The sequence below is a fragment of the Charadrius vociferus genome, unplaced genomic scaffold (assembly GCF_000708025.1).
Source record: "Charadrius vociferus isolate BGI_N301 unplaced genomic scaffold, ASM70802v2 scaffold255, whole genome shotgun sequence".
Classification (NCBI taxonomy): Eukaryota; Metazoa; Chordata; class Aves; order Charadriiformes; family Charadriidae; genus Charadrius; species Charadrius vociferus.
In genome coordinates this window covers 606,216-633,069 of record NW_009648785.1, presented here as the reverse complement: position 1 = coordinate 633,069, position 26,854 = coordinate 606,216, and the positions used below count along the sequence as shown (strand labels likewise).

The 26,854-nt window shown below is 38.2% G+C and overlaps 1 protein-coding gene across 1 annotated transcript; it reads right to left on the bottom strand.

The window, feature by feature from the left end:
• Positions 1-1,751: 1,751 nt before the first annotated feature.
• On the bottom strand, positions 1,752-21,431 carry ACTR3B (ARP3 actin-related protein 3 homolog B (yeast)). Its single transcript, XM_009886783.1, has 12 exons — positions 21,388-21,431; positions 19,347-19,402; positions 17,344-17,468; positions 16,235-16,345; positions 15,745-15,840; positions 15,482-15,589; positions 14,024-14,167; positions 13,233-13,406; positions 10,525-10,617; positions 3,291-3,416; positions 2,766-2,849; positions 1,752-2,164 (listed from the first exon to the last, which is right to left on the bottom strand). The coding sequence occupies exons 1-12, from the start codon at positions 21,429-21,431 to the stop codon at positions 2,069-2,071; spliced, it is 1,257 nt and encodes a 418-aa protein (XP_009885085.1). The 3' UTR covers positions 1,752-2,068.
• Positions 21,432-26,854: the final 5,423 nt, after the last annotated feature.

The following is a 26,854-nucleotide window of genomic DNA, read 5'->3' as shown; positions in this document are numbered from 1 at the left end:
TCATCTTGAACTTTTCTCCACTCAATGACTGTTTTAAACGCATGTAGTCTGTAGTGTGTGTGATAGGTAAGGTCAGTCTTCCCAAAAGCTGAAGAACAGGTGAACTCAGCTGCAGGGCACTTGAACATCCATTAGTTTTCTTACTATCACTGGATTATTATTTTTTTAAAAAAAAAAAATGGAGAGTGAAGATGAGCACATCTCCTCATTTGCTCTCAAAGCGAGTCTTGCTTGCTTTTTGAGAGAAGTTTCTTTCCCCAAAAAAATGAGTGCCCATGCCTTATGTCAGAAGTGTGGAGCAAAAAAGGCCACCTCCTGCTCACTCTAAGATGTCTCAGCGCCTGGCTAACACTGGTTGCAGGCCACAAGTAACTATGCCTCACCCCCAGCATTCCCTATTTTGTAGCCCCAAGTGAGTGTGCCGGTGTTTCAGCCCACGTTTCCTCAGTGCACTACACGCACATCTTCCTCCGAAGCCTGACACCAGCCATGCTGCGCCCACGGTTCTGGATTCTGCTGTACAGGCCAAAAACCCAAGTAGCCAGCAGTGCAGCGACAAACTTCAAACACAGATTTGAACATAGACCATGTACCACTGGAAATATCTGAAACAGTACACATTACATTACCCATTTCTTTCTTAGTGAGAGGATTGAGCAAAGTAAGCCTCAATGTGTTTCTCCTGAGAGCTGAGCTTTAAGTTCAAACGCATTCAAAACCAAGCTTGAGTCAGAGTCCCATTTTGTTTAATTTCTAATTTATGCTGAACAAATAATTGCTTGCTCTCAATCCCTCCAAGCCAGTTAAAACCAAATTGATGTGTCTTGCAGAATTCTTCCTGGGATAAAAAAACTGTTGCAAAACCTCTGCTGCCAGAGATCAGATATGTATCAGTACAAATAGAATAAGTGGGATTTCCTACCCTATTTAGATTTAAAACATAAAAGAACAAACACTGTGTCCGCAAGGAGAACATATACTTGTAACAGGGTAATTAGGCTCTGGAACAGGTTGCCTGGAGATGTTAAGCATTCACAGAGATCCTTGAAACTTGACTGGCCCTGAGGAACCAGATCTGACTTTGAAACGAGCCCTGCACTAAGCAGGAGTCTGGACCAGAAATCTCCAGAGGTCCCTTCCAACTTCAGCGTTACTATGATTCCACATACATTGACATATAAATGGAAAGCTAACCTTGTGAGATGAAGTGGAGGAGTAAGTAAATCAGGACTACCGCAAACATTCATAAAGATGTTAACAGCTTTTATTTCACTGGTGCAAGGCCCGTGTGTCATCCACCACTCACCAACATCAAAACAAAACATAGTCTTCTATAAAACAGTTTCAGAAAATTCAAAACAAAGTAACAGTGGCTATAATAAACTTCATACAATACTGTAAATCACTTAGTTTGTGTCATCCAAACAAGAACAAATCAGTTTCTAGCATACATGGCTCCCCCCCGCCCCCCCAAAAATATACCAGCACAACTCCAATACATGCCTCACACCTGGAAATGCGTAACATCACTCCATAACATTGACAGCTGTTCGTGCTTAGAACTAGTCATCAATTCACCCTACCAATATCATAAAATACAAAATGATATGAAAAACCTACATTTACAAAGTACAGTTCCCAATCCTGCAATCTAATCCGTTTGGGCAGGTACCTGCACCCATTCCAACTCCCCTGAAGGCAATGTGGTATTTAGTGCTCCATTGCTAAAGATTTGATTGCAGAATCAGGGTACAAGCAGTAAAACACTGCCTCATTCTTCTAGATTCAGTTTCAGTAGTATTTGCACAACCTCCTAAACTGGGACTTACCAATTTTCAATCACCTCACATTTAGGAAGAAAGAAGGATAGGCTTTAAAGAAGTCAGCAGAGAAATGGCTTTTACTGAAATGACTTGGGGCTGTGCCTCAGTGCACGGTGGTGATCGAAATGCTTCCAAGAGATAATCACACCTTGCTTCAGTTTTTACAGTATTTGCTGCCTTCCTCTGCTTTACAGGAGTTTCTTCACCAGCAAGATATCAGAGGTCTTGTTGCCATTAGACGAGCATTACGACATGACTCCAAAAACAGGATTATGACGACAAATACTAGGACCATACTCTTCATAGTCTTTCTTGGTGTGACATACTTGGAAAAACTCTGGCTGTGAAAATATAAAACAAATCCCCTCAAAAGCATAAGAATATATCACGTAGAAAAACAGACGAACAAACCAATACCTTAACATTTTTGTAGATTGCAGCTTTATGATGTCGTATTACATTTTTGAAATAGAATAAAACTGGAAATATTAAGATATGAATACAATTAATCAAGCAAAGTTTGTCTGGACAGAAGATTGCTTTTAATCACAGCAATAAGAAATCCCACTTTGGAGACAGGAATTGATGCCGTTTTCCTGTATTTGCTTCTCTCCTATGTTTAAGACCATTGATTTGGATCTTATGTTCCTGAAGTCCTAAATAATCTCTAGTGCTGACTTCAAGAATAAAGGAACTACATTGCAACTATCATGTAAAAACTACCTCAGAATTATGTCAAATCATGATATCCTTACCCAAGCAAATCTCCCACTTGCCCTGTACAAATTTTACTGAGACAAAAGTTTGGTAAAGATTCCAGAATGTGATACGGTTTAGTCTGTCACAAGGGAAAGGTCTAAAACTTAGTACTCAGATCAAATATAGCCAGAAGACAATACGCAATTAAAAAAAAAAATCAAAACAATTTTGATAAAGACTTACTGTTGAAGCCAGCATGGAACCACCAAACCAAACTGCGTAACGCTGCATGTGATGTGTTATCACTTGAACTTCAACTGGTTTGGGCTAAGAGAAAACAGTTCGTATTTAGTTGGTTTACATTTTCTGGCAAAATCCTTAGAAACTGAAAATGCTCAGACCCCGACATCTTAATTCCTCAACTCACATCACTATCTCACACTTATTACTCAGTCTGACGCGCTCCCTAGGAGACCAAGTCATAAAACTCTTAATGATTAGCATCCTGAAGGACACAACAGTTAAATCCCTGTTGCCTAACACTAAGATCATGCATATCCTAGAAGGGAAACCAGACATGCCCTTAGAGGCTGCTCACAGTAACTTTAAGATTCCTGTAAAGACATTGCAAGGCTACCAACACATTTAACAACAAATACATATATAGTACTCATTTTACAGCACTACATTTTCACTAGTGGGGTGAAAATTCTTAATATTATTTCTCTCACTACTCACATAATTAATGCACTTGAAATTTTTACTTACTTTTATCCTACCACCGCTGAGTTCCTCACTAAGTCGCAATCTCGCATCCACTACTCTTTTCAAATCCCTTTGCAGTCGTCGTCCAAAGTCCCTGAACATCGTGGATCCTCCCGAGAGGACCACATTCTGTGCAGAAAATAGACACACTCTTTAAATACATTTTTCAAGTGAGTTTCCCAAAAGCCAGCACTGCAGAGGTGACTATTTGGATCTTAACATTAGGAAGCTAAAAAGCTACATAGAACACCTTAAGCATTGTTCAATTTCCGTAAGAAGTCCATGGTCCCCTACTTTCTTTTTTTCCCTTTAAAGGAGAGTTCTACGTAGAATACATTATTACAAAAGAGGATTCCATTCAAATGGTGAGCTAGTACCCTAAATGTGCACGGCAGCAGAAATAAGACACTACAACAAAAAGTTTCCCAGGGATGCTCATGGCATCAGGGCTAAAACTGCTTACTAAATAAGGTTCTCAGCCTTGTTATATTACTGCAAGTGTCTTTCCAGCAGCTGTGAAGTTATCTAGAAATATTTTTTTTTTTTTTTTTTTTTTTTTTTTAATATTTAAACTCCTAAACATAGCAACAAGCAAGTCCCATAATTCTTCAAAAAGGTACCACACCTCCAAAGAGGACTGCAGGTCCAGAAAGGTACAATGCCTTTCACTTTGCCTGGCTACACCTGCTTGCCTGATACTAGTTTTCAGAGCAGAACCAAAAGCCTCTGAGCCTGGACTTGTACTTGGATTTTGAACAGGGGGTTTAGAATATCACATCCTTAATTCTAATAACGTTGCAGGGTCACAGACTAAAAAAGTAATTTTAAATGGTGGGGAGATTCAAAACAGGAACCCTAGAACATAACATTGGTGGCAGCAAAGATGCATTTTATAATCAGAAAAATGAACTCTATGTCACAAAACTGCATGCACTCCCTTGCATACTGCTGCAACTGCAAACTAAAGTGCTAATTAGTGTTTACTAAAACCACTCATATGCCTTAGACGCATGTCTACAAAGAAGTCAACTGAGATCAAGAGTTCGTTATACCCAGGTCAAAGGATCACCTCTCAGTAAGAGTTTTTGACACTGCAGACCAAGACTGTGCACATAATGAAAGAATCCCTGAAGCCCTGTTTTCAGCCAGGAAGCCGCACACAGATCTGAAGAGTCAGAGACGCATAACAGCATTCACACGTGCAAGGTGCAGAAGTAAATGCTTGGATTTTAAGCAACAGATAACAAGGACAATCTTGTTTGTAACTTGTGAAGTGAGAAGAAAGCTCTTTGTTTATTCATAAAAAAAAAAACCCTCTGCACATCATAAAAACCATTACAGTAAGAAAAACTCATTTCTTCACAGCTTCAGATTATCTACAGTATAAAAGAGAGCATAACAAGGCAGCTGTACTTAAAAGGAAAGCACACGTCCCCGTAACATTACTGAAACATTTCCCAAAAGAAAGAGAAGGGCTGAGAGGAAAGGAACTGTATGTATGAGCAGGTGCCAGAAACCACAGTTGGTACTAAAATTGAAGCAGGAGGGAGATTCCCCCTGCTCCCCTCAAACACAAGAACATCTCTTCCTCTGCCTCAAAGTGGTTATGCACTCCACGTGGGAAAAGAAAATTGCTAATGGGGGAAAAAAGACGACAACAAACCTGAGTGATGAAATAGCAATTAAAAAGATGCCATCAAAAAATATTACATGGAGATAATGAAATCACCGTGAAGATGGTGAAAGCAATAATTCTATTCAAAGCAAATTAAACTTCAAGTATCCTCCATAAAATGGACAATGCTACCACTAAAAATAGATTTCAGAATACACCCGAGAACAATTGTTTGAATACATCTGAGACCAACTCATGCAACTACAGGGTTAGCAGTAACATTGAGAGGATCTTTTACGTTCCAGGGCTAGAAGCTAAGAGGTTACACCTTCCTCAGATTATGATTATTCAAGTACTTCTACACACTGAAAGAAGTTTAACGCTAATAGTGGTCAAGGAGAACAGAAGCACTAGGATATACTTATTGAAAGATGAGCCATCTCATTATCATACATCTGGACAAGCCAGGCCAAGCAGAATTTTGGATGTAAGTACCTGGTGACACCAACTGCCATAAGATGGTTGATTATACAGTTACAGTTCCCCTGCTCCCTGCACTTCTTGTCAGCACTGTGCCAAATCCATGCTAACTCTTTAGTAGAAGACTGCTCACGTATGGGCTTCAGGAAGTTATCACAACACAGCAGCGCAGTCTTCTGCAAAGAGGCCAGGAGCCAGGTAGTCCTCATTCACAATGAAAGCAGAATCCTTACACGTTCCCCACCCCTCAAACAACACACCCACCACCTACAAAGGACCCAATGAAGGTGGGAAAAGACTGTCAAATAAAAAGAAACCAAAAAACAACAAAAGAAAAAACACACACACAGAGCAAATACCTTCTGTAGAATAACTGAGTGTAACGCAGCACAGTAATTCCAGTAACTAGACAACAAAAAACGTAACAATGAAGCATGCTAAATACATCTGTGGAGAAAGCTTACTAGTGATGTTTGGGTTTTCAGCCTGCCTGGGAATTCTCTGGCCTCCCAGAAAAAGGCATCAAGGAAGTTAGGATTTAAGTATCTGTTTCCAGCTGATTCCTTTAAACAAGACTTCTTCTGATCTTACTCTGCTCAAAGACACTTCGGCTGGTTTAACAGCTCAAGGCAAACCACAGGTTTCACAGCTAACACTGATTATCATACCATCTGACAGAAAGAAGTTCCAGCTGATTTTTACTTTTATAGCTAACTGGTTGAAAATTTAAGTCGTATCAAAAGAATGTACTCCCTTAGAAGAGAGGGTTGAAGACGTTCCACACACCTGATAAAGCTAACCACAAGTACATAATGAAAGTAGGCCATTTCTGGAAGGAAACTGGGGGGTGAACACCAATCCTCTCAGAGGGCTGGCAAGAAGTTTCTCACTTCTCATCCATACCCTTTGCATCTCTCATGAACTCCAGGATATCAAGTTTCTCTCCATACCATTTCTGGTATTATGCCTGTACAGTGCAATGCAGAGGTATGAAGCTGCCTAACAAAACCATCCAATTACTGTAACAGAAATCTCTACCTAAATAAAGTTTACATGAAAACTCCAATAGGTTAAGTTAGCTTCTGCAGAACTCAACACAACGAAACACAAGGTGCTGAACTGGTTTCTGCATCTTCCTACCGCACCTTGTAACACGGTGTAAGTGCACTCTCAGCTGGACACTTCAGACTTTGCAGCACCAAACAGAATAAGCCACTGCTTTTCCAGTAAATAGGAACTTCAACAACACACCCAGTTTAAGTAAGTTGTTTAACATGACACAAGCACACAACCAGAGACGTGTAATGAGAGTAATATAAAACCGTGAATAAAAATTATTATGGGTAAAGACTGGAAAGTTCACAAGATGAAGCCAAGCACTTCATGAGCAAGTGAATCAATTAAGCTATATGCTGCTGTTAATTTAGTTAAAATGGGGCAATATTTGCCAACATTGTAGCGAAAATATAAGGAGAAATATTACATATATCAAAAAATATTATATATAATAAAGAAGTACATGTGTTGTGAGAAACTATTTTTTTAACTAAGTTTGACTTTTAATGATGAAGAAACAGTTTCTGTTTCTTTAAAATCATAGTTTTCGATGTTCATTTAATTGTTCAAGTAATAGCAGAAGATTCCGGCATGACTTACTGTCATGCTGTTCTGCAGAAATATGCCTGCACTCAGACACAAAAGTAACCACAAAAGACTGCAGATATATTGAGCTACTGTTAAACTCGCTAGCATGGGTAACGTTATAAATTTGATTACAGCTGTGATAGGAATAAACAGGGCTTCTCAGTACTCCTGTGCTACACTAACTGTTAATCACTTGGGGCTTCCACGTGGGGTAGCAGGAATACCTGTCCTTTCCCACATCTTATCATCGGTGCCAATATGACACAGATCTAACGGCCTGGCTACCTCTCATCAGAGCTTCCCCTCTCCATACTTAATAATTAATGGCAAACATTGTCATTTTGCTGAAGCACAGATAAGAAAAAGTCAGTTGAACACTATCCAGTCCTCTGCTTTAGGATACCTACAATTTCAGAGAGCAAAGGCAAGAATAGGGTTCATACAGCACATGAGCTGGGCACCATCACAGACTGTATTTCTCTCTGCAGCTCGCAGATGTCCAGCGGATGCCGCACAGCAGTCTGACAGCGCCATCTACACACCGCGCTGTGCATGTGAAGCTGTTTTCACACCAAGTATTTACCAGCAATTCAAGTTGGAAGTGATGTTAGGGGCATGTTTACCACCCCTTTAGCTTCCTGCACCCCAGATCTCTCCAGCCTTTGAGGATGGTTTGTTATGAGCAAGTTGTTGGGCAGTCAACACTTTAACCATCTGAGAGAACACCGATACAAGCGAGTCCAAATCTTAATTGTATCAGCAAGCTCAAGTGCACTATTGTCCACAATAACTGCACACTAAATATGTGTCCACAACTGCTAAAAAGTCATCTTCTCTAAGGAAAAGAGCCAACATCATTTAAAACCTGCCTCCATGCAACTGCATTTCTACTGAAAGCTACATGATTTACCTACAATAAAACACTGTACTTGCAAATGCACTGCAGTCCCAACCTCATGCAATGTTTTCAGCTTGAGAAGCTAACTTAAAAGTTTGAGGTCGAGGATGTCACAGCTTTGAATCGTGAATATTTAAACATGCTTGCTTAGGGTCTTTCAGAGAAGCTTCTGACAGAATTTACCTGCTTTCAGATGTCACTTACCTTAAATTCTTTCATCCATATATTTCTGCCAAAAACAGCAGACAAAAGGTGAAAGAAATCAATTGTGGGGACAGCCAATAACCCTACACTTATATCCTTTCTACCGGGAGAAGGCACAGACCTCAGTACTGTCAATACTATTCTCATCTCCTGTTACCATCTAAACTCTGGAAGTATCTGGGTAGAGATTCTGGATGGGGAAAAAGGAAGACAAAGTAGAGTGTGGAGCAAGAGTGATGGTTTCTGAAACCATTACCAATAAAAAAAATACCATTTATTAGAACATCAAGCAACTTCTGAAAGCCCTTTGTTTAACTTTAAAGTTAGAACTAAGAAAATCCACCTTATATCTTCAAATTTCAATGCAATCCCCTGGTTCCAAACCCAGCAGCCTACTTATCTTCTTCTATTTTAGCAGAAAGCACCTCATCCCAAGCAATTCAGAACTCTCAACCCCGTGTTAGAGACAGAGTAAGACCATAAATCAAGTCTTCCAAGCAATCGCATTAAGATGGTGTGATCATGGGAATTAAATGAGTGCATTGCTGGCAATCATTATGCAATTAAAAAGGCTTTATTTATCACGTGCTTAAACACTCTTTAGAGTGTTTGCTACAAGCTGTGGGGTCTGGATGAAGAAATCAGTCTTATGAAGGTCCTGCTGGTCCAAACATCAACATAAGGTAAGATAACTGGGCTCATAAGAGAGATGTTGGTCAGACTGGGAATCAGGGATACTGGCAATAAAACTAAAAAAGAGAAATACCATAGGACTTCAAAAGATGGGTTGTGAAACAATGCTTCAAAGGCTACATACCACATATAACCTGCAAGAAGGGTACTTGCAGCTATTTTCTGCACTAACACCAAGGAAGAATCCAGACACATTTGACAGAAACCCAGCTCCAAAGCACAGGGCATTGGCTGGCCACCACACAGCACTGTGGGCAAGCAAAACTGATAAACCACAGAAACTAAGTACGAGGGGATTTCTGCATGCGTACTCTGTTTTAAATGGTAAGAACAGAGATGCTTGTCCCTTTGCAGTGACTTTGCTTAAAGAAATAACTATTAGCATTAATAACTACTGACATCTGTCATTACATTTAATAGGTAATAGTGTACCATTGTTTTAATTAAGCAAGTACAATGAAAAACAGAAAACGAAAAAACAAAGTTGGAATCAGCGGCAAGCCAAGGGAAAAGTATTTGCCTGCTGGTTTTTTCGTCGAGGAGAGAGTAACAGCTTCAGTTGTTTAACACCACTTTCCAGAAGTCAGTACTAATCTCTATCCTACCAAGCAATGAAGCTATTGATTTATGGCAACTTTGGTCTTTTGGGAAAAAAGCACAGCCCCTAAGCACAAACAGACACTAACAGTTTCCTAAAACCTTCAGCAACATACCTAAGCTTGAAGTCATTGAAAACATCTACTGCAAAATTCACTCCACATATGAGCTTGTTAAGTAGTTTATCTTCCCTTTTTAACCTGCTCCACAGATTTGCTCTGAAGCACTACGTCTCATTCTAGAGTACAGAATACGTTTAATAGACAAGTGAAAACAGACTGGAAATTTTTCAGTTATGCATTACCCTGAGTTACAACTTAGTTGGAACTTAACAGTCATTGTAACGGGTGAGGAAAACTACCACCTTTACATAAGCAAACAGACCTTTCCATGCCATTACCTTATGCTGTTATTTCCAAAAAGACACTGCTGCTGCACAAGCAGAAAACAACCTGGAAGCGTAGGACGTGCTGCCAATACAGAGAGCACTTGCCATTGGCTATACCTGTCAGCACCATCCTTTTCAGTTCTTAAAGAATCACTGATTGAACATACTCTCTGGACTACACCCTGGGCAAGTTCAAGCAGGCTTAATTATCGTCTCCTAAAAGATTTTAAGTCTTCAGGTACTTCAATACTGGGTTCAATACCCGGCTAAAACTGCAGACAGTAGGCAGATACAAGTCAAGGCTATGAGAAAAATACATATACTTGAAACAACTGCTTTATTAAGGCAGAGGGGAGTGAGGGCGTAAGACCATGATCTAACCCTTAAAATGGGCAAAAGCCAGAGACATTCATACACAAAAATTCACATTACCAATGTCAGATACAAATAACTTCCCCCGCCTCAGTTCCTCAGGGACAATACTTACCTATGTATCAACCCTCTGTTACAGATAACCTTTCTTTGAAAAATAAAAAGCAGCAAATATCAAGTACTCTTCATTCAGAAGTGGCACTTTGTTTAACTTGAACTTTATTTCTATTCAAAGTTCACATTTCTCATAGTGGGTGAAGTGGTAGCTAAGTATATGCTTCATGATAAGGATGTTGATATTCATCTTCAAATAAATCACGTTAATCTTGCAACAGAAAGACCATACCTTATATAATGGACGCCGGACATCAATGGGACAGTTCTGTATAACTTCATCAACTACATCCGAAATGGATTCCATAAAATCTGGATTAGCAAACTAAAATGAAATAGAACAGGCGTTAGATTTTTCATCCTAAGAATCCAGAATCAAAAAGGCAGAAGTGATGTAGAGAGATTTTGTAATAGCACTTTTAAAGGCGGCGGGTGGGAATCAAAGTTGGTATCACTCCTGCGCACCACTTACTCTACATTACAATAAACCCATTTCTGTACAAGGGAAATGAGAAAATGAGAATTCCCTTTTCTGCTGAGAAATTCAGATTCTCTGCCTTGGTCATAAATTCACGGTTTACAATTTACTCACTATGGACTTCACGTGATATGAGTGAGTTGTCTCACAATATTAAACGTACTGTTACTGTGCAATGTGGTCCTGTCTTTCCATTTAAGTGAAATCAAAAATATCAGTGTGCAAATGGAAATGTTCCTCTGTAAAAAATTTCCAACCCTACTAAAATACCTACATTAAATTCCCATGAGTCAGATTTAGTTTCAAGCACACAAAATTTCTAATATTCAAAAAGGCATAAATACTGTAAGGTCTTGAGTGGAAGTCCCCAACAATGCAAAACATCAATACAGTGCTAATGTAAATTTCTGCATTTATAAATAGTAGAGAGTCAGAGCTGCTAATGCTAGTAAACATTCTTGGACTACTAGCAATTTTACACTTAAACTTAACATAAGCTTTCAAAACAGTTCATAGCCTAGGTTTTGCACTTTCAGAGATTAAACTTTGAGAAATTAAATGAATTATTAACGTATAATAATATATTATTATACAACTTTAAAAATTTTCCAAAGGTGTAGAAACTATTCGGGATTTACATCCTAAACAAGATGAAGTATCTAACTGGATGAAAAACAAAGGCCAAAACACAAGAACACACAACTGAAAGAAATTAGCAAAGGAAGGTGGCTTGGAGATCAGGAGCCATGAGAATGATGTGAAAAATCCCCAAGAATTCAAGCTAATTTCCACAGTAAGAATTAATCATGCAGGAAGCTAAAATATGAAGCTACATAAATTAAATCAGAAGAAAGAAACAGCGTTGCTTCGTAAGGAGAGTTCTCATCTGCCTGAACCACAGCCTGAAAACTTCTCCCAAGCTCTCCATAAAGATATTGATAAAACAGCCGGGCAAAAGGAGTAAGTAGAAATGAGAGTTATGGCATGCAAAGCAGAGTATAACATGCTCCCAGAACAGGGACAAGAGAACTGACATGTGAAATTGCAGTCTGCTAGCAAATACCATATGGTTGGAAAATAGCAAGTAAAATGTCTAATTTAAAAAGCGTAGAAATAATCTGCGCAACTACAACCCCAAAGCCTAACTTCAAGAGTATTAAAGACTTCAGAACAAATTTTGTAAACTGAAAATAGGAAAAGATTACAAGACAGCTTTACCAAAGGCAGCTTTTACCTAACTAACTTGACACCCTTTGAAGTGAGCAGTTAATGAAGTCCAGTGAGAAATTCTCTTTGGATGCAGTACGTATCATCTAGTGTGTTTTTCTTGTCTAGAAAGTCAGTTCAGTTGTTTGGTTTGGGTTTTTTTGGTTTTTTTGTTTTGTTTTGTTTTTCCTCAATACAGAGCCAAGAAACTATCAAGAAATGAAAAAAATGGATATTAGTCCTTTATCCTGTTCCTAACAGTCTGTGAAGGGACTATGGAAAGAGGAGCTATTAAAATGGTGTCTGACATGGGATTCAATGTCTCTCTGTAAGATCGCATGGGTAAACAGCAGGGCAGACAAACTATTTAGCCCAGGGGTTTAATGTTGGCACAAGACGGGATGGCTATAAACTGACCACAAAGAGATCAAGGCTGGAATTTAGACAAAAGGCCAAGAGAATGATTATTTTTTTTAATATTCTTCCAATAGGAGGAGGGTAGACTAAGGGAAACTTCACCAGTGTTAATGTGGATCTTGATTAAATTTAACTGTATTACAGGTTATGGGTGCCTGCAAGAAACTCAGTGGAGTGTGCAGAAATGGAGAGGACCTCCTCTGCTACGCTATAACATATTAAACCTTGACTCTTTCCTCTCCCGCAACATCACAATATCCTGAAGCTCACTCAAACTGAATTGCCAAAAACCAGAGAGATTAGGTATTGTAATGTTTCCCAGAACTATACATGTTACTTGTTACCACACCAACAGAGATTTCAATGGACTTATTTAAATGCTTTAAAAAGTTTTCAATGCTTTAAAAATTGACCCAGTACCACAAGTCAGTATCCAAGATTTAGAATATTATCAGTGCAATGCTACCATGCCGAGTAGCGCCCAAAGGGATTGGCAACATAACCAAACACACTGTATAAAGGCATCTTAGTTTAAACCAATGCTGAAAAAAAAAAGGAAGATACTATACAAAATCTCTAAGTTCAAACAATTTCTTCTCCATTTTAGATTGCCTTGAAAGAAACAGAGTAAGATGTTTTAAATGTTACACAGGACATTAGAAAAGTAATTACCTGCTGTGCTCAAGTTACCTGAGACTGTACATGGCTTGCAGTCAGGAGACTTACTGATTTCTTACTTCCACGTGATGGCGCACTAGCATCAAAAATGATAGTACCTCCCTCCCCCCACTCAGACAGTAAAGTTGCCATGGCTTAATATTGCTAGTCTCTATTCTTACCTCAGGATGAAAGAAAATTTCAGGTCCAAGGAACCTTTCATAACCGACATCTATAACAAACTTGGTTTTGTTGATTGCGTTGATGCCAGTATACTGTTTGATCCATTTTCGAGGATCTCCGTCGTACTTGGCAAATTCTTTCACTATGTCAGGGCAAATGTAACAGTATTTCTCCTGTTAAGAAATACCATGCATTAAAAATTGCCAAAATAATTATTCCATCATTGAATTAAAGTATAACACAATCCGAAAACAAAAATATGTGAGCATTTTTACAGATGGGGCTGTTCAACAGATGTTCTTACTCAAATGACTACTGAAGACTCAGCCCTACAGGATGATGAACATGGCCTGTTTGTTTCAATAAAATTACACACGGATTCATCTAGATTAGTATCTCTCAAAATGAAAATATCACAACCATAAGGCCTGGTTGTAACAGTAAAGAAGTTCAGTGGTGAGCTCTCATTGCAAGATCAGACCCACAAGATCACCCTACTGCCATTGCATACATTTATTTTTCATTAAATTAAAAAGCAAATTTCAAACAAATCTAAAGCTTGAAATGCTGATTTAATCTGCAGAACATACTCACTCTAAACAGTCTAGCATGAAGATTTTCTTCCTCTTTCTCCTTCCCCCGCACTTGATTGGATAAATCACCAGAAGCTTGTGTAATTACAATACACTGCCTACATTTGCATTTTAAGAGAGCCACCGGCAACTTGTTAAAGCCAAAAAATTAGTTCAAGGAGTTTTATTTATTTATTAAGAGATAAAGAAGGGTGTACCTTTATGGCTTTTGCTGTCTCCAGAGATTGTTCAGGAGGAATTCCCACCTCCCTTTCCCTTAGGAGTTGTTGAATAAAGTAAGTAATATCTCTACCCGCAATAGGAATATGTTTGATGCAACTGCCAATTACATAGCCTTCTGCCTATGAGGAGAGGGAAAAGCCTGCTATATATCAATAATTAACAGCAAAACTAACATTCATTTTTATAATACTTTGCTTTGATTTTTACTTAAAAGTAAAATTTTGAAACTGTAAAATTACTAGAAAAATGGGCAACCCACTGCAAAATGGATATTATTTTTATTGACAAGACCTTGATTGCCACATATAAACAGACACTGATTATCTAATAGATACACAAGTGATAGACAAAATCTTGCCCACATCAAAAGACAAAGTCTAGTCAGATGGTTCCTTTTAGACACAATTTGAAAAGCAAATGTAATATAAATAGACCGCTCATGTCCTGTTTGAGAACAAAAAATTAATACGAAAAAGTATAAAACTTATTAAAATTCTCAGACAAGAAAAATCAAATTAAGTAGTATCTAATGATAAGCACAGTACAAACAAGAAATTTATTTGCCGAATTTTTTTCAGGATGCATTTACTGGGGGGAAAAAAAAAGGTATTGCTGAGCCAACATTATTTCTTCCTTTTTTTTTTTTTTTAAAAACACTTTTCAGAGTTTCATATGGTAAATGCTGGTTTTATCACAGAATTTCCCATATGAAGAAAACACTGTGAAGACCAGGTTAATACCAAAATGCAGTATCAAGTTAAAGGGAATCAAATCCTCATTCTAAAGTAACTGTTCATTCAAGCATACTATATGCTTCAGAAATACACAAAGTAACATCAGTAGAACAGATGCCAGTATGCACAGATAATTCTATATTTTTAGCAGCCTAAAACAATTAAGCCGCCTGAGATCAACTATGTATATGAATATGCATTTATACAAGCTTGTAGTTGTTTCCACACAAGCAGAGTTCACTAACATCTAAAATACAATAAAATCATATAAAAAGCACACATTTTTAGTTGTATTATCAATCAAAATGCAGGACATCAAAAAAGTATAGGACATTTCTTGTCAGACACTGATGGCATGCAGGAGATCCAAAACTGTGATAAGCATTAATATTAAACAGAACTGAGGCATCACAGTATCGGAAGACAAAGTTTTACACAGAAATAGCCTTTAAAAGATGACCTGATGATTCCTTACTGTGACTTTCCTATAGTCTGCAAACTAAATTAACTGCATTAGTAAGTTCACATAATAAAATACATAATTTTCAAAACAATCATAAGGGAGGGAAAATCCAAAACAACCGTGTAACACTAAAAATTTAGTTTCATTTGACACTTCTTATTTAAACTTATTGTAAACAAACCCCATGCTTGTCCAACCCACTTATAATTTGAAATTGCATCTTGCTACATACATACCACAGGAATTACGTGGGTCACTCCATCACCACTATCGATGACAATTCCAGTCAAAGTACGTTCTCCAACCTGCCGTGACGTCCAAGAGGCAGCTAAGGCCAACACTGCCTACATGTGAAAGAGTTTATACTTAGAAGCAGGCAGAATGTGCTAATTTACAATCTTAAAAAATACTGTTTCAAACATTTTAGACACATGCATACAAAAGGCTATACATACTGCAGCTATACCGTACTTTAAAAGTACATATTCACTTTGTTCACCTGAACAGCAATGTAAAGTCCTGGTATGTTAAATGATTCGAACATGATTTCTGCAAGATACTCTCTGTTTTCTGGTGTGTTCAGCGGAGGCTCTGTCTGAAAAAAACCCCAAAGTTTTGAAAAAGCACTTTAATAGAGTTCATGCATTGATTAGCTTGGCAAGGTAGTCAAACTTTTAAAATTCTCAGTGCACCCAAAATAGAAAATTTCAAGCAGAATTTAGTTTAAACTAAGTGAATGAAGCTTTTCAAAAACAAAATCCAACCTGCACTAGCCTGCATTGGAAAATAAACAGAATTTAGTTATCAATGCAGCTTTACAGATTATTTTCCTCATCTCCTTCCCCCCCCCAGCCCCCCCCCCCTCCAGTTGCTGAAGAAATAAGACATATACGGAGAAAAATCCTCCAACAGAGCTACTTATGCTTAGAACACTATTTAGCTTTCCCCTTAAAAAAAAAATATTTTCTTCCCCAGTCTCATTAACTCACCATTAAAAAATAGTGATCCTCAGGTTCAGCTCGTAGGTATTTAAAAATGACCTGCTCCATGAATCTCTCCATGAGGTCCCAGTCTTCAACAATACCATGTCGTATAGGCCACTGAAGCAAGGAAACTTGTCAACGCTCTAGACTATACAAGGATAATCAAACCCAGAAATAGGAACGGCCTAAGTCCCCAAACCCTTACACCTTCTGCAAGAACAGAAACACCTCATCTCATGGTTATCTTATCAAATCCTCCATTCTAATTTTAATTTGGAGGCATTATTTGAAGGTATCTCCTGCTCCCAGATACTTCAAATTGCAATTCTGTCTTGGAGGACTAGAAGCCAGAAGCCAGACTATTCTTAATACTGCTACTGATCTATTGCAGCACTCTTCTTTAATCTCTTTTTTTGTATAAATTTTATCATTTACAAAGTTGAGAATCATACTTGGCTTCAATATGCCTTCCAACCTATAAAAAGAAATAAAGACCATATAGGCTATATATTTTTCAACAAAAATTCTGGCAGGGATGATGTTTACATTTTGTTCAACATTAAGAACACAGCTGACATTTAAGTAACACAGTAGGATGTATAAAATATGATTTTTTCCACATAATTCATAAGCTGGTAACATATTGTAAGTACAAGAAGTCCTTTACTAGGCTATGGAAAATATGATTCACAGAAAAGCTGCATTGAAGACAGCCCTCCACAGAACAATTGTGACATTCCCTGAAGCAAGAGTATCCAACACATTCCCCAGTTCGTGTGCCACGTTAAGAGGATACACTTTTAGCAAGAATTTAAATATTCAGTGTTTATGACTATTTTAATAGCTAATAATTTTGAAAACTGAACAGCTGCACTGCATCAATGGGTATTTACACAGGGGTTCAAGCACCAATCACATAGGACAGCACTAGTAAAACAGACTAAACAGAGTAAAAATGGTAAAGCCAGGAACTACATCATGCAGCTTTTAAAAAGCAACAAATACACTTTACAGAAAAGTAAACATGTTTTAAATGGCTACCAAGAAGTTCTAGAACATTATATAATAAAACCATGAAACTTTGGAAAGATTTCTTAAAAATACTCAATGCTTACCTTTGTAGCATAGGTAGGTTTATCTATGGCTTCATCTCCTATGAAAAAGTCCAGATCATCAACGCCTTTCATCACCCTCCTCTGAGCCTGGTCACCTACTTTGGCTGATTCTCGGATTGCAATACCTTAAAATAAAACCCAAACAAATCAAAACAAAATTAAAACAGCTAAATACCACGTAATGAATATTTATTTACTTATGGATTCTTGTCCAGAAATAAAAATTGGGATACAGAAAGCATCGTTTCCAGAAAGTAGAAATCATGTAAGCAACCTATGCACAAGCCAATATAGCAGCGCACATTCTCACTGCATCACACAAGATTCTAGTCACTCATTCCTCATTAATAAATCAGAGAAAATCTTAAAAACGTAACCTGTTACACACTACACCATTCACTAAACCTGTGCAAGTGCAGCGTTCCACTGAAGATACTTTTTAAGCCAGTAAGCAACACGATCTTGAGTTTCAACTCCAGAATTAAGAGAAAGAACACAAGAGGAGAAAAAAAAAATAAACCATGCACTTCAGAAATAAGTACTGGAGTCATTATCCTGGTTGGTGAGAAGGAGGAAGGGGGGAAGGGAGAAATCAATTTGCAGTGCTACAGAGAAATCTTTGGAGACACTTACGCTTCCCATTAGCAGGCTGCAACTATCACTAAAATTATTAGATGATGGCTGCTATAGGCAAGAAGATGAGACAGCAAAAAAAAAAAACCCACACACCACACAAATCTGGGGCAAGCTATAAATAAAAATGGAATAAATTATTCTTAAAACATAACCTTATCTATATACAGTTTTGTTTTAATAGGTTATAATCAGGCTCTAAATAATGTACAGTAGAAAATGCAGAGTAGACAGGCATCATCCACAAATGTGCCAAATACTATCAGCACCAAAAATTACTGACAGGCAAACAATTCTTTTGGAGACACATCTATGCCCCAACAAGTTTACAGTTTTATAAAGCAGAATTTATAACAAATCCACAGGAAACTTCTGCTATCCCACTTCTTTAATGTGGGACATTTAAATGTGTACCAGCAGTTTAGGTTTGAACGTTTTGCAATACTTAAAACACTAAGACTATAACCAGTACTACAGCTACATCTGGTAAAGAGCATGTCCCCCCTCCACCTCTTTGGCCCCCCAATTACCTTTATTATTTCCTTATCTTTATGCCTTCTACTGTGAGTAGCTACAAGGCAATCTAGATGCATTAATAAGTAGTTAATTGAGGAAGTTCACAAGAAGTAAAAGGTAGCGTTTAACATAACTGGAGATAACCATGAGATAATAGATGCCATTATAGACATAAATACTTAGTCAGTGCTACTATTTATAAACATATATAGCATTTGAGACAAACTATTAAGGCGACAATTAAAATCAAGAACACCAAAAAGGCATAACATCTTAAACAAGTTTAACAGATCAAAAAAATTAAGAGTAAATCTGCTCAACAAAAGCATGTTAAATGGGCAAAACCATTTTAATTGGTAAACACACACCCAAAAAGAACATTTTCTAATAGGAACAACTTTTTTGAATATTAAACTGTCTACAGTCCCAGACAATGTAAATAAGGCAGACACCACCTGCACTTTAGTACTTAATTTGATTGGAAGCCTTCTCCAGATTATCTGGGCAGTAACCATGGTGTCAGGTAGACAGGAGGTAAATTGCATTCTGTCTACTCAAGAGTCCTGGCAGAAAAATAACGGAGATAAAAAGGAAATTGGACTGGAGTTCTCTTCATCTTTGTCATAGCAACCAAGAGCTGATTTAACGAGCAACAGCCCTAGCTAACTGCAAACAAGGAGTTCTGTTTAGCTACACTCTAGCCAAAGATGCTAACGCAATGAGTGTCACTTCCCAGATGGACAAGAGGCCATGAAGGCTGAGCTGGGAGTTGGAAAGTACTTCATTTACTCATAAAACTGCTCAGTGATAGCGGTGTATACTAGAATTCGGAGGAACAAAAAAAAATTACTTACATGATGGGATAATGAACTGAGGTTCTGTATTTCCTGCATAGCCAAGTTTCGTATACCTAGAAAAAGAATGATCACAAGATCATTAGATGCACTTAAATGTAAAAAAAAAAGAAAAAAAAACCTTGCAATTCACTACACTTCTTAAAGTTAAGTCCAAACAATTGCATACCACATCTACATTTTCTGAGTTATGCTTTCACATGTCATCCTGCTGAGAAGAAAACTCAGAAGTCGTAAATATTTCAGGTGTTATTTATTTTTCAGACACCTTCAGCTTACAAATTTTGGTAGTGTTTTTTTTTCTGAACTATGAAATCTGAAAACTCAGCTCTTATTTTCTCCATCTTGTTGACCAATTATGACAAAATACAGGCAGGGCTTGTTCCACCCTCTGTTAAAAAAAAAAAAAAAAAAAGGGCTGTGCAGATCTTACCTTTCAGACAGCTACCATGACCAAAGGTGTCATTAGACTTTGCATATTTGTTTAATATTGTCAAATACAGAAGAAAAAAAACCAGCATCTTAACTACAAACCACAGTTCAGAAGTCTCCTTTACAATCTCCTTTCATGCCCTGCACAAATCACTCACATTGTCACAGGTAGAGTATCTGTGTTCAGTAATATAAACATACTACACTGAAATAAACATGCATCGATAAAAAGGTTTAGAAATGGGCAGTAGATTGTATGAAGCATTGTCTGTCTCTTTCAATATACACATAATATCTATTTCAAGAAGTAAAGCATCAAGATTAAAAAAAAACCCCACACAGGTAAATTGGGGAAGAAAAAAAAAAAGAAGGAATTTTCATGCAAAACCTAAAATCTCTGCATGGTGTAACTGGCTGCAAGCTAGCTTAGGTCTTTAGCAGCTAGAAATAATTAACACCCTAGACTATGAAAAACAGTTTTAACACTGGGGTGGGGGGACGACGCAAACAATTCAGAAGTAGTTTCCAAAAGAAGGAAATAAAACCAACAAAAGTTATTGAACAGTTGCAGAGATTGACGTCTTTCTCCAATATTGTCACTAGATCGGAATAGAAGTACAGCAATAGCAGGATTTGAAGGAAATTAGCATTATTCAGATCCATTTTACCATGAAAACCTAAAGCTACAACATCTTAAATAAGACCAATCACAATCTAGGTCCTAAAGTAAATTTAGGGTGCTTGTCTAGATCCTACTCTCAGTATTTGCAAACAGTATCATGCCATTGCTCAAGCAGAGGGTTGCTTCTTCATTAACAGCTTTAACAGTAAGTTCCCCTTTATGGAATATTTGGTATAAAAACACTCATTAAGAGTCAGTTTGCTTAGATAAAGGAATTAAAACTGAGTTAGAAATGACCTTGGAATTTAAATATTATATTTTCAACATCTCTTCAAAGCTATAGCTTCAAGAGGCTTCAAATAATCTTTATAAAAGCCATTTTCCCCAAGGCTGAAAAGACAAGGACTGTGTTTTCGGGGCAAGGGTTTGTTGCATTTTTAATCATCATTATGTGGGCATATGCTTTCAGTCTAATCCAAAATGTTTATGCATACTTTCTGTGACTCTCAAAAAATACACTCAGGACATTAAACTAGACTGATTTGTAAAGAAGGCCATTACTAGTAAATTCTTTTTTATTATTGTTGTTGCACAGTTTCTTCAAATTTTTGAATGAAGCCTACCTAGGGAATATTGTTAAAATATAACAAGTAACAGCAGGAGTTACGCTGGGATTTAAGACACATTACAGGATGCTTCCTCTTCGTTTCTCTCTGAAATGGGTTTTGCTCAAATGCACATAGTGAGGCCCAAGGAAACCAGTTTTGGATTCAAGAGACCTAGTTCTAAGACTTAAGAATGGCAATCGGGCAGAAACCTCATGAAAACACCCCTTCAAGCCCCTGTGACAAAAAATGAAGTCAATATATACATATACACATATATATATATCTATCTAAGCATGTAAATATGTATATATACTTTTTATATATGTGTGCATATATATAAAAAAAAATAAAAGGTTCCTGCAATATAACCAGAACTTACTTCTTAATTGAAACTCTGGCTGAGAGGTGAGTTCCGTTTGCCATCTTTCCCCCTCTACACACGTGCTAAATTCACACCCACTCACAGCACTAGAGAGAAAACACCCTCTAAAAATCAACTTGGGTCACCAGTCTGCAATAGATTTACCTTCCCTCCCAAGCAGGGACCAGATCCCCTTGCTAGAATAACTTACAAAGTTACCAAAAGCCTACAGCTCAAAGTTTTACAGATATTTTTTTTTTTTTCTCCACTAAGTGAATTAACCCCCGTTAAAACTACAGGACAAGCTTATTTCTCAGTGTCAGTGAAAAATAGCTATCTTCAAAGAACACATCTCACAGAAGATTACTTCTGGCAAGACCTCTTTTGCACGCCATAAATCCACGAAGGATTAATACTAGAGTTACGAGAATAACTATATTCTCAGTTCAGTGTTGAAGCAAGGGAGTGGAAAAAAACGCTGTTCAAAAAAAAAAATCTATTTATGATCAAACAAGAGAAAGACTTGAACAAGCGGCTGTATTTCAGGTGTTTTGACAAAAACAAATGGAAGGGAAACTCGAAGCTACTCTCAAAACCACTGAGGAAGAAAAGGAAAGGAGATGATAGGGCTGTGCTGCCCTTTCTTATCCAGTAGTGTATTTGCTCAGGCCATGGCAGACTTGGTCCCAGATTTTTCTTCTGCCCAGCAGGACCTGAAACATTCTGCCTTCCAGGGCCATACCCAAGAGTCCATTAAAGTGTTTGGGTGACCCACTTATAGGACCTCCTACAGAGATTGTTCCCTTTTATACAAGATATTTAAATATTCATTGACCTGAAAGGCTCTGGACTAAACAGTTAGAGAGGTTACCTGGTCTCCAGTCCCTTCCCCAATGAATATTTAAGCATCTAAAACATGGTTTTTCTTTCTCCTGGGTTACAGCCTAGCAGACTAATGGTAATGCAACATCTTGTGATCTGTAAATTACAGAGACAGCTGTAGGGAACATGTAGATAATCAGTATTCCAACTTAATTTCATTAAAAGTAGCAGATTTATTGCCAGTGAGATAGGAACCTACTGGAAACTCTCCAGAATATAGGATACTGGAGCCTGCAATAAAGATTAGCAGAAAAACAATCCAATAGAGTAAGGCTATTTTATGCAAGCGGATTTGAAGGAACTACTCATTAAAAAAAAAAAATCTGAAAATTATATACTGTTCAAACAAGCAATTTCTAAAAAAAGAGATAATATCCTAGTACATCCTGGTTTTCCCAGGTGATTAGTTAGTACACAAATCAGTTTCACTAGCTTTTGCTTGAGGAATGGTTAAATCCTAACCCCCCTTCTTTTCTGAGAGCCTACCATGAAAAAAATGGAAAAACTTAGGGAGAAAAATGACTGCAAAGATGTACAAATGGACTGAACTTAGAAGCTGATACTGCACCCTCAACCATTTTAAAGAGCAGGGATATATTTTGGAAAATTCTTACTAAAGCATGAGAAAATAATTTAGGCACATAAAAATCACAAACAGAGGCAATTGCCTTGTCCATCTCAAAATACAAGACATCCAATTATTTCTCTAGATGAATATGCAAAAGACAAAAGCCCAGCTGTCAACATTTTTCAATTTCCTCAATTTCTATTGTTTTTTTGTCCAGATCTTTAAAACAATGTGTTAAATCCACCCCCCAAAAAAAAAGCAGCTCTGGAGAGATAGACATGAAGTGATTGAAAACAGCAAAATGTTTTAAGGAAGTCCTGTAAACAAACAAAAAATAAACTCTGTAAAGAGAACACTTTCTGACAGCTAAGATGCTAAATAACTAACAGTTATTACTGCCAGAACACCTGTGATGTGATACTGCCATAAACAGACAGTATTATCCTTATTACAAACATGCCTGAGAAACTCACGACACAAGGTCTTCATGAAGACGTGGAAAGGCACTTCTGAAATGAAGGTGGATGTGATGAAGGGACGGGAATGAAGAAAGAAGGGATGAAGGAGGAAATATCAAACAAAAAAAGACCGATTATGTCAGCTCAATTTACCCAAGAGCACCAACAGCCACTATAAGAATAAAGTGTACATTAGAGCCATTGTTTTGGGTTTGTTTTTTTTTATTTTTTTGGAGAGTAGCACTTTACAGGACTGAAGCCTGTGATTATAAAGAACAGTTAATTAACCCAGGCTCCTTAGACCCAGAACAGCAATTACAATAATGCTGGTTCACAAGTCTCCTGTGTAAAGAGCAGAGGTAACACTTGGCTAAAGCAACTCGTTTAACAGCAGAAATATAGTAAGAAGGTTACAACGCAACATGTTCAGAGGTTCCAACTATCTTTAATAGCCCACCAACAACAAAAAACACCCTAAGCTTTAAGACAAGTCCGGCTCACTTCTCCCAGAAATCAAGTATTTACCTCTAAGCTCAGCAGTAAGACTTTGCCGAAGTAGTTTTTCTTTACTAAAAGAAAAATGGAGTGACTTCAAAATATACCCAAAATAGAAGTATTCCTCACTGTCTGCAAATACACACACTGAAGAGGAGAGAGGTATTTTAAGCTATCTTTGTTTCACACACCCACCTACTAGCATTCTGATGTCCCACAGCTAAATAACAGTTAATAAAACTAGTTAGGAAGTTTAAAGCTACTTAAAACAGCAACACCAAAGAGGCCTGGCAGTCCTAACAAACTAAAAATAGCATGCCCTTCTCCACAAAAAGACCGATAGCAATGTGTCAACTGATCACGAGGAAAACCTCATGCAAATGAAAATGAAGATGTAGTGCATGAAAATTGAAGTAGGACAAGTCACTTGCAAATACTAATGGAAAAGATGATAGCAAATTATTGCTTTCTGCAAAATTTGTGAATAAAGAGTGAACCGCTTATGACAAAGAAAGTTCAAGTCATCTATCCAATAGAGAAAAAGAATGTTATCCTGTCCTGCTCTGACCGTGTGCTTCTCACTAGAGGTCTGTGCCTATTGTCTATACACCTGTTGCCTTTTTTTTTTTTTTGAGAAATTCCAGCGTTTTACATGACCAAGGCCTATGGCTGCAAACAACAGTAAATTAAACCAGGCTCCTTACCCACAAAACAACAACAGCAGCAAAGAGAGTCTTTTCACAAACTTCTTAAATCCCCTTAACACAAAAAGAAGAGGGATTAGTGCCTGGACAAAGCACTCATTCAGTACCAGAGATGTAAGTGGAAAAGTGTATTTTAGATATCTAATGTTCCACTGTGCATGTCTGCATATACCTTTTTCTTTCCACTGTGCTCTTCCAAGTTTTTAATCTGAAAGCCCTTTCATGAATAATTTGAATGAATTGTTTGAAGCTTGTAACCCAAAGTAGATTCATTCTAACAATAAAAAGGTTTTCAGCCCACACAGACGAAAATTCCAGAGACTGTGTATCAATGAGTCAAGCTACTTCTTCTGGTTGCTTTGTTTCAGACTCTTATTTTTTCTTGAATTCTTTAAGATAACTTATTTCAAATTCAATAATCTCATTGCTGAAAAGTCTTCCACATTTGAGTGCCCTGCAACAAAGTCGAGCAGAAGTCCCATCAGCAGAGACATCATATTGTCTCATATGAATTAAGATCATTTGGAGGCATGGAAATGCAAAGTCGCATCATCTGGGGACTATCTGAATCCTTCCTGATACACACACACAAACTCCAACAGTTTTACCCATGCAAGCACTAAACAGATTCAGAGAAATAATAGTTTAAGTAGAATTTCTAAAAGGGACACAATAAACCGTTTTCTATCCTTATTTTGTACGACTGTTGGTCAGCAGTATCTACTGCTACTGCAACACTGGAATCGCTCCACAAACTGTGAGCGAAGGAGATCTCCTGCAAAAGACAGACATTGCATTTAACACATTTTCTGGATTTTGTAGTTTATACTGTAAGCTTTTTAAAGGATCCATCTAGAGCTCCCATTTCTCTCCTTGAAAAACTCTTCAAAACTGTGAAGTAATATTCCCGTAACACCAACAGTTCTGTGGAGAACAGATATTTAAAATATCTTGAGCAAATAAATAGAAGGAACCTGGGAAACTACCAAGGAGTATCTAATGCACAGGCAGAATTACATGCAAGATGGAACCTGGTCTTTATTCTACTCCCAGAGCTTTCACCTGTGGACACCAGTACTCCCCATTGAGGGAACAGAGCTGACTTCTGGTAAGGTAAGGTATAAACAGAAACAGGACAAGAGACTTCTGAAAGTTTCTTGACGGTTTAATACAGACTTATTTCAAAATATAAAACACTTTTTCAGAAAAAAGCAGTGGCAGTGTGCCACCACATCACCGGGATGTGCTTCCTCTGGTCATCTAGGGGGTTGGGGTTTGTTTGGTTTGGTTTTGGGTTTGTTTTTTCCAAGATAGCTCAGTTTTGGAAATTTTAAAGGTAACTTTCCAAGCACTAAAGAAATGAAAACAGTGCTGCAAATTCCCTGCAGAGTAAAGGTCTATTATTGCAATAAATTAATGCAATCAGTGACACTGAGGCAGAGCCTGACAAGTAAAGTTACTCGTGGACTGATGTCTTCTCTCCTCAGAGCTGTCTATAACTGTCAGGCCAAAGATATTAGGAAAAGCACACCGCATATTCAGTATCACCTTCATTACAGCTCCCTCTGGCACCTCCCACTCCTGAGGCACCACAGAACTGGTCTATCAGTTGACGAATGGGTCTTCTCTAGCCACAGACCGGTAGGAAAGACCTGTTCCTGAAATGCCTCCCAAGCACAGCCTCTGTAATTTTAGTCTTCTTCAAAGACTTGAGCTACAAAACTTGTGATTTGGCTAAATGCAGAATAAGTCTCACACAGATTTGACAAAGGTGAAGAAGGAATGACCTAATGACCGAGAAATACCACTAGTATAAGACAGCCAGCTCTCACCTCATTGCTGGCCAGAGGTAATACCTGGAAAGGTTCAAGAAGACGTACAAGGTGTCCAGAGGCACAGCCAGATGTAACCCAGCCGCAGTCCCGGAGCTGCGTGTGCACGAAGGGGATGCTGCAGCCCAGCAAGCACAACCTCACCTGCCTCCGGACCGCCCTCAGCGCCACTTCACAGCTCCCAGGCAAAGCCAACGCATGTGTCCCTCTCCCCAGGCCATCGTTTGAAACAAGCTGTCCCCAATTTTAGCATCTGAATGATGCAATAGTTTAAAGTCAGAGAACATAAAGAAAAATTGGAGCCAAGAGGAAAAAAGGGCACATAGAAACGCACCATGCCCGGAGGCACACGGCAGGACTGCCCGGCACCCAGCGGAGGAGGAGGAAGAGGAGGAGGAGGAGGAGGAGGAGGAGGGTACTCAGTGGAGGCCGGTGGGCAACAGCGGCCGCCCCAGCGGCAGAGTGGCCCGGAGGGGAGAGAGACCCTCCGCCCCAGGGGTGACAGGCCGAGAGGGGACCGGGACACACGGCAGGAGCCCGGGCCCG

What these genes read in the sequence shown, in the direction of transcription:
- ACTR3B (XM_009886783.1), bottom strand. Translation starts at nt 21,431, where the DNA reads ATGGCAAACGGAACTCACCTCTCAGCCAGAGTTTCAATTAAGAA. An exon ending in GACTTTACATTGCTGTTCAG is followed by an intron (nt 15,590 to 15,744) that starts GTGAACAAAGTG and finishes TTTCACATGTAG; the next exon opens with GCAGTGTTGGCCTTAGCTGC. An exon ending in TGACCCACGTAATTCCTGTG is followed by an intron (nt 14,168 to 15,481) that starts GTATGTATGTAG and finishes CTCTCCTCATAG; the next exon opens with GCAGAAGGCTATGTAATTGG.